At 48.3% G+C, this 11,491-nt stretch overlaps 1 protein-coding gene across 1 annotated transcript; it reads right to left on the minus strand.

Annotated features, from left to right (window-relative positions):
* Window positions 1–8,252: 8,252 nt before the first annotated feature.
* Window positions 8,253–9,170, minus strand: TMEM158 (transmembrane protein 158). The gene has a single exon (XM_054385120.1). The coding sequence runs from the start codon at window positions 9,168–9,170 to the stop codon at window positions 8,253–8,255; it is 918 nt and encodes a 305-aa protein (XP_054241095.1).
* Window positions 9,171–11,491: the final 2,321 nt, after the last annotated feature.

Below are 11,491 nucleotides of genomic sequence, written 5' to 3' on the forward strand. Positions count from 1 at the left end.
ATTTGGTATTTGATATTTACACATTTCCCCAGGATCATTAAAAATATTTGTTTGAAAAATCAAGGCTCTGAAATAATGTTGGAAAAAAAGGAGACATTTATTCAGTAAAACTCTTTGAGAAATAACTGGCATTTTTGCACTAGCTTCAGAAAGAAGTTCATTTCCAAACCAGCAAGGCCCTGCAGTGGAATGAGAAATCCTGGCTTTGGATTTATAAACTATGTGTATAAAAGCCAGAGAGAAACAAGAATGTAAAACCTACTCTTCTATCTAGCTATTTGTCTTTAAAACAGATTCTTTGATCTTCAGCCATACAAAACTTCAATTAACTGTTTGATTTCACTGGGCTTTTGTTCAGCCCCTGGGATCACATAATGTCAGCCCTGGGGATACTTCTATCCAGTAAGCAGAAGTCACAATGAATAATACTGACTCGGCCAACTAAGGCTCCTAATCAGGCTTTTTAGGGCCTGGTTGAGTAGCCCTTACTCACACTGAGTAATATTCACTGCACAAATAGCACTGCTGCTGCAGTCATATTAATTATCCAAAGCACTGTGAACTAAATCCTGAGTAAGTAACAAGCCTCAGGTTTACCCAAGGGTGACAGTTTTGCTCCAGATACCCAAGCACCTCATGACATACAGAAGTGCTCTTGGTTACTGCTAACATCAGGATGCTTACATATTAGATAATTATTATACTGTACTGCATTTTAATATGTTTATTACGGGTATCAATGTGGCACCAGGTAACAGCAAAGCTGCGTCCATACTAAAACTACACATTCATTTGCAGACTTCTGCTTCTAACACACCTATCAAACATAACTAAGAGAATATGTGAGGGAGAGATTCAGTTCTGAGGTCTGAATATACAGAAAAAATGCACAAGTCTAACCCTAGCACCTTGTAATGGTGTGGAGAGAGTTTCTGGAATGCAAAAAATCTGTAATACTTGAATTACATAAAAAGGAACTCCAGAAACTGCCTCTTTTTCTAGCTATCCCTGCCTTCCCAACAAACACAGGGGCATAAATAAAGTCAGGATGACTTACCAGGAAACACCACCCAACAAAGCATTATCAAGGGAAAACCAGTATTACTTGTTCAGGATTCTGTTTCTCACCATCCTTTTTCTCCCTTTTGACTCTGTTACAGTGAGTCCCCAGGTATAAATGCATGTTTATGCATATATATATGCCCTCCCTGACTACATAAAGGATTATAAATGGTTGCTAGTCTGCTCTCATACTTACCTTGCTACCAACTCTTTTTAAAAATAAACTCAGATGAATAAAAGTGGGTTAGAATCATCCCCAGTAAAGAGACAATAAAGCTCCCTAGCCAGTGAAAAAGAAACTGACTCAACACTTTGGTGTCTAAAGTTGGAATCTAAACCTGGCTATTGTGCAGGTGTCATTTCAGCTCTTCTGGGTTTGATTCAGGTGACATTCCAAGTGATCTGAGAGAAAGCTGCAGGCATCTTTTGTTAGTCAAAATTCTTCGTTACAGTGGCAGCCACAGCTATGGGAGCAGGGTGATCGATGCAACAGCAACTGGAGCAAGCTCATGGTCTGCATAATGCATTGCCATGCCCTGTTCTTCACAGGAGAAACCCTGCTGCCACCTCATTGAAATGAGAGGGTTTGGGGGGTCAGGCCCAGGCTAATCCCTGTGCACCAGGTAATTTCTGTGCCCTAAGATCCTTTTCAATGCACAGAAACATGGGCTGTCCTCTCTGCCAAGGGAATGTGCTCACCCGAGTGTGATCTAAGGAAACATCTTCCCTTACTCAGAAGTTTTCTTTGTACATTGTGTCTGACATCAGTACTCCCTGAAAATGGCATTTTTTTGTATTCTAGACAAGATTTGCCTTTTAGAGTTATTTGCTGTTTAAAACATTTCATGTTAGCAGATCTGTAATAGCAGCTCCACTTGCAAGCGTATTTATAGAAGAACTATGAACAAACCCCTCTCTTCTATCACACTTCAGTGAACAGCAAAATGTTCTGCATGTGGCACTGCCTGTTCACAAGGTTTGCATTGAGGAAGTTAAAAATCACAAATCATTCTGTATCAGTTTAAGTACTCCACCTGATCAGTGTCAGCAAGAACTGCAAATAAGAACCCTTTAATAAGTGAAGCTACACTTTTCAGATGAGCATTCGCTTGTCTATATTGATGTCATTCAGAAAACAAAACAAAACAGAACAAACCAACAAAAAAACAGAAACTAGGACAAGTGAAAAATATTCCAACCTCAAGCTGGAACTGAGCATAGAAGGGAAGGTACCCTTTGGATCAACAGGTCAGATGAACAGCTCTCAGTGGCTGGATTTTCTGCTTTGTGAAATTCACACTACAATGTCTGCTCAAGTGATATCCTGATTAAGATCAAGAGAACAAATAGTAGGTCCTAGAGGTGGCCCAGTAATATGGAACATTTTAAAGTCTTACTTCTGATGTTTGTTAATACTTTTTTCTCTGTGTTGGTTTGTTGTGTTTATTTTTTTTCCAGGTAGCACACATACAAAGCATGCATTTATTTTATTTTGTCCTCAATTAAAAAAAAATAGGAATCCTAAGACTTTAATCCTTCCAAATTTCTCATCCAGTCATTTCTACCAAACCATAGGGAAGAAATACACTGAGGTATCCTCAAGTGAGTTCATGTATTTCTAACAAATTATAAGTGTATTGATGCTGACAAAGGAACAAGAGTTCCTATGCAAATCCTTCTCACTTAGCTCACGTTTTGGTTTTAGAACTTCAGATGCACTAATCATGTCTAAGGCAAATTGAACAACTTCTTATAATGCTAAACAGTTGGAAGTACACAAGTTCTTTACCATGAGGGTAGTGGAACACTGAACAGGTTGCCCAGGGAGGTGGTTGGGGCCCCATCCCTGGAGATATTCAAAGTGAGGCTTGACAAGGCTCTGGGCAGCCTGATCTAGTGGAGGATGTCCCTGCTGATTGCAGGGGAGTTGGACTAGATGACCTTTGGAAGTCCCTTCCAACCCAGACGGTTCTAGGATTTTAACAAATGGTGTCTCAGTCTATGTAGCTGTCTTAAACAAGAAAGACCTTGCAAACCCTTTTTTTCTTGGCATGCTAGCACAGTGGCAGCCATAATCTAGTCCTAGATCTGCAGTTCCTGCCTTCTCTGCACCCCACAAATTCTGTGGGAGATGAAAAAGAGATGGAGTACTACCAGGCTTCCAACAAATACACCGCCTTGGAGTCGGCTTTGAGGAATGTACTTTGTGGAAGTCAGAGACTTGCCCCCACTCTGCTTTTAACACATCTCCAAAAGTGGGCCTTACTTTCCCAGAACTGAAACCACTGGACCTCAAACCCAGGAGAAAGCCATTGTCTGTGGCTTTGTGGGAATTGCTTCTCTTCTCATCCCATCCCATCAACACCACTGTAGGCATACAGATATAAATCAAGAGCAAACATCACGCAGAAAGGGATCTCCGGTTAGGGTTAGGGGTTAGGGTTAGGGGTTAGGGTTAGGGGTTAGGGTTAGGGTTTGGGTTAGGGTTAGGGTTAGGTTTTGGGGTTAGGTGTTAGGGTTAGGGTTAGGGGTTAGGTTTTAGGGTTAGGGGTTAGGTGTTAGGGTTAGGGTTATGGTTAGGGTTAGGGTTAGGGTTAGGTTTTAGGGTTAGGGGTTAGGTTGGTTAGGGTTAGGTTTGGTTAGGGTTTGGGTTAGGTTAGGGTTAGGGTTAGGGTTAGGGTTTGGGTTAGGGTTAGGTTAGGGTTAGGGTTAGGGTTAGGGTTAGGGTTTGGTTAGGGTTAGGGTTAGGGTTAGGGTTAGGGTTAGGGTTAGGGGTTGGGTTAGGGTTAGGGTTAGGGTTAGGGTTTAGGGTTAGGGTTAGGGTTAGGGGTTAGGGTTAGGGAAAATCTCCTATATATATATGGGTTAGGGTTAGGGTTACGGTTAGGGTTATCGTTAGGGTTAGGGTTAGGGTTAGGGTTAGGGTTACGGTTAGGGGTTAGGGTTAGGGTTTAGGGGTTAGGGTTAGTATTAGGCTTAGGGTTAGGGGTTAGGGGTTAGGGTTAGGGTTAGGGTTAGGGTTAGGGTTAGGGGTTAGGGTTGGGATTAGGGTTAGGGTTAGGGTTAGGGTTAGGATTAGGGTGAGGATTAGTGGGTTAGGGTTAGGGTGTGGGTTTAGTTTTAGGGTTACGGGTTAGGGTTAGGTTTAGGGTTAGGGGTTAGGGTTAAGGTTAGGTTTAGGGTTAGGGGTTAGTGTTAGGGGTAGGGGTTAGGGTTAGAGTTAGGGTTAGGGTTGGGGTTACCTTAGGGTTGGGGTTAGGGTTAATGTTAGTGGGTTAGGGTTAGGGTTAGGGGTTAGGGTTAGGGTTAGGGTTAGGGGTTAGTGTTAGGGGTAGGGGTTAGGGTTACCTTAGGGTTGGGGTTAGGGTTATTGTTAGTGGGTTAGGGTTCGGGTTAGGGTTAGGGGTTAGGTTTAGTGGTTAGGATTAGGATTAGGGTTAGGGTTAGGCTTAGGGTTTGGGTTAGGGGTTAGGGTTAGGGGTTAGGTTTAGGGATAGCGTTAGGGTTAGGGTTAGGTTAGGGTTAGGTTTAGGGTTAGGGTAGGGTTAGTGTTAGGGTTTCGGGTTAGGGTTAGGGGTTAGGGGTTAGGTTTAGGGCTAGGATTAGGGGGTTAGAGTTAGGGTTAGGGTTTAGGGTTAGGAGTGAGGGTTAGGGTTAGGGTTATGGATAGGGTTGGGTTTAGAGTTAGTCTTAGGGTTAGGGTTTAGGGGTTAGGGTTACTATTAGGCTTAGGGTTAGGGGTTAGGAGTTAGGGTTAGGGGTAGGGTTAGGGTTAGGAGTTAGGGTTAGTGTTAGGGGGTTAGGGTTGGGATTAGGGTTAGGTTTAGGGTTAGGTTTAGGTTTAGGGTTAGGATTAGGGTTAGGATTAGTGGGTTAGGGTTAGGGTGCGGGTTTAGTTTTAGTGTTACGGGTTAGGGGTAGGGTTAGGGTTAGGTTTAGGGTTAGGGGTTAGTGTTAGGGGTAGGGGTTAGGGTTAGAGTTAGGGTTACGGTTAGGGTTGGGGTTAGGGGTTAAGGTTAGGGTTACCTTAGGGTTGGGGTTAGGGTTAATGTTAGGGTTACGGTTAGGGTTAGGGGTTAGGTTTAGTGGTTAGGATTAGGATTAGGGTTAGGGTTAGGTTTAGGGTTAGGGTTAGGGTTAGGGTTAGGGTTAGGGTTAGGGTTAGGGTTAGGGGTTAGGGTTAGGGTTAGGGTTTAGGGTTAGGGTTAGGGTTAGGGTTAGGGTTAGGGTTAGGGTTTGGTTTAGGTTTTGGGTTAGGTGTTATGGGTTAGGTTTAGGGCTAGGGTTAGGGGGTTAGGGTCAGGGTTAGGGTTTAGGGTTAGGAGTGAGGGTTAGGGTTAGGTTTAGGGTTAGGGTAGGGTTAGGGTTTCGGGTTAGGGTTAGGGGTTAGGGGTTAGGTTTAGGGCTAGGATTAGGGGGTTAGAGTTAGGGTTAGGGTTTAGGTTTAGGAGTGAGGGTTAGGGTTAGGGTTTGGTTTAGGTTTCGGGTTAGGGTTAGGGGTTATGGGTTAGGTTTAGGGCTAGGGTTAGGGGTTAGGGTTAGGGTTAGGGTTTAGGGTTAGGAGTGAGGGTTAGGGTTAGGGTTTGGTTTAGGTTTCGGGTTAGGGTTAGGGTTAGGGGTTAGGCTTAGGCTTAGGTTTAGGGTTAGGGGTTGGGGTAGGGGTAGGGTTGGGGTTAGGGTTTGGGTTAGGGTTTAGGGTTAGGTTTAGGCTTAGGGTTAGGCGGTTAGGGTTAGTGTTAGGGTTAGGTTTAGGGTTAACGGGTTAGTGTTAGGGTTAGGTTTAGGGTTAGGGTTAGGTTTAAGGTTAACGGGTTAGTGTTATGGTTAGGGTTAGGTGTTAGGTGTAGGTTTAGTCTTAGGGTTAGGGTTAGGAGTTAGGGCTTAGGGTTAGGGTTAGGGGGTTAGTGTTAGGATTAGAGTTAGGCTTAGGGTTAGGTTAGGGTTAAGGTTAGGGTTAGGGTTAGGGTTAGGGGTTAGAGTTAGTGTTAGGGTTAGGGTTAGGGTTAGGGGTTAGTGTTAGGTTTAGGGTTAGAGTTAGGGTTATTGGGTTAGGGTTAGGGTTAGGATTAGGGTTAGAGTTAGGGTTAGGGTTAGGGGTAAGGTTAGGGTTAGGGTTAGGGGTAGGGTTAGGGTTAGGGGTTAGTGTTAGGGTTTAGCGTTGGGTTTAGGGGTAGGGGTAGGGTTAGGGGTTAGGGTTAGGAGTTAGGGTTAGGGTTAAGGTTAGTGTTAGGGGTCGGGTTAAGTTAGGGTTAGGGTTAGGTTAGGGTTAGGGTTAGTGGTTAGGGTTAGTGTTAGGGTTAGGTTTAGGGTTAGGGGTTAGGGTTATGGTTAGTGTTAGAGGGTTAGGGTTAGGTTTAGTGTAGGATTAGGGTTAGGGTTAGTTTTAGGGTTTAATTGTTAGTGTTAGGGTTAGGGTTAGGGTTAGGGTTAGGGTTTAGTGTTAGCATTTAGGGTTAGGTTTAGGCTTAGGGTTAGGGTTAGAGTTAGGGTTAGGGTTAAGGTTAGGGTTAGCGTTAGGTTTAGCGTTAGCGTTAGGGGTTAGGTTTAGTGTTAGGGTTAGGGGTTAGGGTTAGGGTTCGGGGTTTGGTTTAGGGTTATGGTTAGAGTTAGTTTTAGGTCTAGGGTTAGCGTATGGTTAGGGTTAGGGTTTGGGTTAGGGTTAGGATTAGGGTTAGTGTTAGGGTTTAGGTTTAGGGTTAGTGTTAGTGTTTGGTTTAGGGTTAGGTTTAGCGTTAGGGTTAGGTTTAGGGTTAGTGTTAGGGTTTGTGGTTAGGTTTAGGGTTAAGGTTAGGGTTAGGATTAGGTTTAGTGTTTGGATTATTTTAGGGTTAGTGTTAGGGTTAGGTTTAGGGGTTAGTGTTAGGGTGAGTGTTAGGGTTAGGGATAGGGTTAGGGTTAGGATTAGGGTTAGGGTTGAGGTTACGGTTAGGGGTTAGCGGTTAGGGTTAGGGGTTAGGGTTAGGGTTGAGGTTAGGGTTAGGGGTTAGGGTTAGGGTTAGGGTTGAGGTTAGAGTTAGGCTTAGGGTTGGTTAGGGTTAGGGTTAGGGTTGAGGTTAGGGTTAGGGGTTAGGGTTAGGGTTAGCGTTAGGGTGAGGGTTAGGGTTAGGGGTTAGGGTTAGGTTTAGCAATTAGCGTTAGGGTTAGGAATTAGGGTTAGGGGTTATGTTTATGGTTAGGATTAGGGTTTAGTGTTAGGGTTAGGGTTGAGGTTACGGTTAGGGGTTAGGGTTAGGGGTTAGGGTTATGGTTAGGGTTGAGGTTACGGTTAGGCGTTAGGGTTAGGGTTGTGGTTAGGGGTTAGGGTTCGGGTTAGTGTTGAGGTTACGGTTAGGGGTTAGGGTTAGTGTTAGGTTTAGGGTTAGGGTGAGGGTTAGGGTTAGGGGTTAGGGTTAGCGTTGAGGTTACGGTTAGGGGTTAGGGTTAGGGTGAGGGTTAGGGTTGGTTAGGGCCATTTTCCCACCACCAACCCCGGTAAGATTATCTCATGGGGAAAGAGGAGCTTCACTAGTGCTTGTGGATGGAGAGGCTGGCCAAACCTGGTGGAAGCAGACCAATGAAAGGCAATAGTGGCTCCAAAAAGAAAAGATGTGTATTAAAAGCCAAGTAACACACAGCTACAATAATAAACACACACTATATCTCAGCTGGGAAATACAACAGGAAAGGTTCTATAAAGTTCAGCTCCGTCAAGAGCAACATATATACTCCATCACTTCTTGATTTTGCCAAACAGAAACCCCCCTTTCTGTAAAGAAAAGGGGAAAAATCCCGCTCAAACTGCTTTCATGTGCAAAAAAAGCTACTCCTTCGACTACCACAAATGCGGCTGGATTGCAGGGTCTTTAAGTCCTGCGTTCAGCTGGGATCGGGGCAGGCTTTTTCTTTTTTTGTTGTTTTTTTTTCCTTATCTTTTTTACGAAAACGTTCTTTTAAAACGGATATTAAAGATATAAAACGAGCACACAGGATTTGGTCGTCTCCGGCGGATGCGGGCCAGGCTCTCAGGGCGGGCCGTACCCTGAAGCAACCTCCCACGACCCCCCGGCCGGGCCGCTGCCGTCCCGCCGCGCACCCATCACACGCTTTAAACAAGGAAAAAACACGACAACAGAGTCCGGCCAGGCGGAAGGCAGCCGCACCACGTCCCTTCACACCACACGACGACGAGAAGGGGCGATCACCGGGAGACGCTACTTGGCGGCGGTGGCGGTGGTGGTGGCGGCGGCAGTGGTGCCGCGGCGCTGCTCCATGCCGTTGGGCAGGAAGCCGGCGATGATGGGCACCGGCCAGATGAGGGCGGCCACGCTCCAAACGATGATGACCAGAGTCATGAAACAAGCCACCAAGGTAGACTCGATGGGCTTGCGGTTCATCCGCCAGCCCGGCTCCCCCTTCAGCTCCTCCAGGCTGAAATCCACGCAGCAGAAATTCAGCGGTTCCCCTTGCAGCCAGTACTGGCCGGGCTCCGCCGCCGGCGGGTAGGAAAGCGAGGAGGAGGAGGAGGCGGCAGCGGCGGCAGGCTGGGGCGCGGTGCCCCGCACGCGGCCGACCCGCCGGCCCCGTACCCAGCTGCAGCCCACGCAGAGGCGCAGGTCTTGCTGGGCACCGCCGGCCGCCAGCCCCAGGTGCTCGATGAGCAGCGGCGGCGCCACGCGGTGGAAGGCGGCGGAGAAGAAAGCCCGCCCGTGGCTGTTGGTGGAGAAGAGCAGGAGGTCGCACTGGATCCCCAACGGGCGGCTCCAGCGCACCAGCAGCGAGCTCAGCATCTGCCGCTGCACGCTGATATTGCAGTGAGGGTCCTCGGCAGGCTGTGGACGCTGCTGCTGTTGCTGCCCGGAGGAGGTGGGAGCAGAAGAGAAAGGCTCTTGGCTAGGGGCGGCCGGCGTGCTCGGGATGGAAGTGCTGCCTTCCTCCTTGCTTACAGCCCCGTCGACAGCCCCGTCGAGGTCCATCTCGAGACTGGCCAAGGAGCGGGAGGAGGAGTTGACAGGGGGCAAGAAGAGCTCTTGCTCCTGTTCCTCCTGCCCGCCGGCAGACGCCGAGGGGCTCCAGCCCTGGCAGGGCGGCAGGCAGGCGGCCAGCAGTGCCGGGAGGAGCAGCGGCAGCATGGCATTAACTTAGAGCCGGAGAGGAGGGAGAGGAGGAGGAGGAACGGGAAGCTGCATGGCGCTGCGGGCTGCCATCTGTGAAGGGACGCACACAGTGCTCTCGCCGAGAGGCAAGCAACGAGGGTGGGGGCAGGCGAGGGGGTGGGAGCGGGGCTGGGGCTGCCGCGGCGGCGAGGCGAGAGAGCCGCGAGTCTCGGTGACGGCAGCGGCTCTCCCCTTCCCCGCCCCCGCGCCCCCGGACCGGCAGCGCCCAGGCGGGAGGAGCCGCGCCCTGAGGTGCTGCCCGGGAGCTTCACCGCCCTGTCGCCCCTAAGGCAGCGGCGGGCGGACGTGGCAGTTCTCCCCGCAGGCAGCGACTGCCTGGCGCCACCGTGCTGGTTCTCCCCGCTCCTCCCTCGGGGTCTAGAACCGAAGGCTCCCAGCTTCACTACCGCGTCTGCCTTGGCCTCCCTCCCTTTTCGGGGGTCAGGGGCGAGGGAAAGCGGCTAGGGGTCGCGGGGGAAAGAGCATCCCGGAAGCGGCTGCGTACACTTTCGTTTCGACTTCATAGGAGGGGGAAGGGAGTTTGTACTGTCGGGCAGCGTGCGGTGGCTGGCACCTTTCAGCCGTACTCTTCAAGTCCGGGCTCGGCCCCGGGACCCGTTCCCGCAGCCCGGTATCCACAGCCCGGCCTGGGCTGAGGCGCAGCGCAGCTCACAGACGGCTGCGGGTGGTCCCTGTAGCAAAGATCGAAACGTGGAAGCTTATTTCAGGTGTGGTAGCAGCGAGACTTGGCTGCGTTTTTCAAAAGGCTGCTTTCTAAGCACGGTAGTTTATAATCCATGTATACAGTTCAGCTTGTTTCATAGAGTGATGGGATCATAGTGGTTGGGTTGGAAGGGACCGTTAAAGGTCTCGCAGTCCAACCTCTCTGCAGTGAGCTGAAACATCGTCAACTAGATGAAGTTGCTGAAACTTACGCAGCCTAGACTTGAATGTTTCCAAGAATGGGGCATCTACTACCGATCTGGGCAACTTGTGCCCGTGTGCCATGGTTTAGGCCCAGCCGGCAGCTGAACCCCACATAGATGCTCACACAGTGGCCCCTCAACCCTGGGTGGGAGAGGAATGAAAACCAGGAGCAAAATGCAAAGTCCTGTGGGTTGAGATAAGAAGAGTTTAATAGAACAATACAAAGAATGGAAAAAGAACAGAAGTAACAATAATACTAATGGTGTAATATATAAAGCAAGTGATACAAAATGGAACGATCTCACCCGACAACACCATGTACCAAAACCTGCCAGGCCAGCTCCCCCTGCACCCTTTATACAGCAGGCATGATGTTTGTATGGTATGAAACACCCCACTGGCTACTTCAGCCATCCTGGCTGTGCCCCCTCCCAGTTTCTTGTAAGAAAAGTAACCTTATCCTAGTGGAACTTCGGACACAGTGTTCACCATCCTCACTGTAATATATATTTGGGCTAAACTTTCCCTCTTTAGTTTCAGATCATCACCCCTTGCCCTGTCACAGCAGGTCCTGCTAAAAAGACTGTCCCTATCTTTCTTATAAGCCCTCTTTAAATACTGAAGAGCTGCAGTGAAGTCTTCCTGGAGCCATCTTCACACTGAACAACCCCAACCTCTCTCAGCCTTTCTTCATAGAAGAACCTCTGGACTCATTCCAACAGATTCATGTCTTGTGCTTCATGGCCCTGTGCTAGCTCCAGAATTAGTCTTGATACTCTTGCTGTATTGCAGTTCAACTCTTGGAGCTGCAAGGATGACCCAAATGATGAACATTTCTTAGCCTGTACCTGGGCAGAAGACAGCACAGAATTACATTTCCTTGGCAAGCATCCAGAACGGAGACTTTCTTCTTTGCTTTTGCAGCTCTTGTTTTGGCAAAGGGGAGACACAAACACAGAACTTGGCTTTCCAAGTATGGGACAATGTGTGTGAAATTAACACCATAAGGTGCTCACCTGAGATTGGCATTGGTCCCATGTCAGGTGGGGACACAGCCCGATGCCAAAGTGACACATGGACACGTTTTCACTTGGACAATGAGATTCTGTAATGCCAGTCTGAAGTCCTGCAGACAAGTAGTGAGTAAATTTTTGATGTGCTATAGCCCAGTATGAATGAAAGTAGTGAAGCAGTTTGATTTCAAAACCAGTCCCCACGTGTATTGTGACAAAATCCATAGTTGCTTGCCTTCTAGTCAGAGACCTGAGCACTCCAGTGGACCTGTGTTCAGTCTCAAAATAGTCCAAACGGTGTTGTCTACCAGGTATCTATAGCCTGGCTAGGTTTTCAGTTCTCCAGTACTTTCTATT

Source organism: Indicator indicator, chromosome 11 (genome assembly GCF_027791375.1).
Source record: "Indicator indicator isolate 239-I01 chromosome 11, UM_Iind_1.1, whole genome shotgun sequence".
Classification (NCBI taxonomy): Eukaryota; Metazoa; Chordata; class Aves; order Piciformes; family Indicatoridae; genus Indicator; species Indicator indicator.

What these genes read in the sequence shown, in the direction of transcription:
- TMEM158 (XM_054385120.1), bottom strand. Translation starts at nt 9,170, where the DNA reads ATGCTGCCGCTGCTCCTCCCGGCACTGCTGGCCGCCTGCCTGCCGCCC.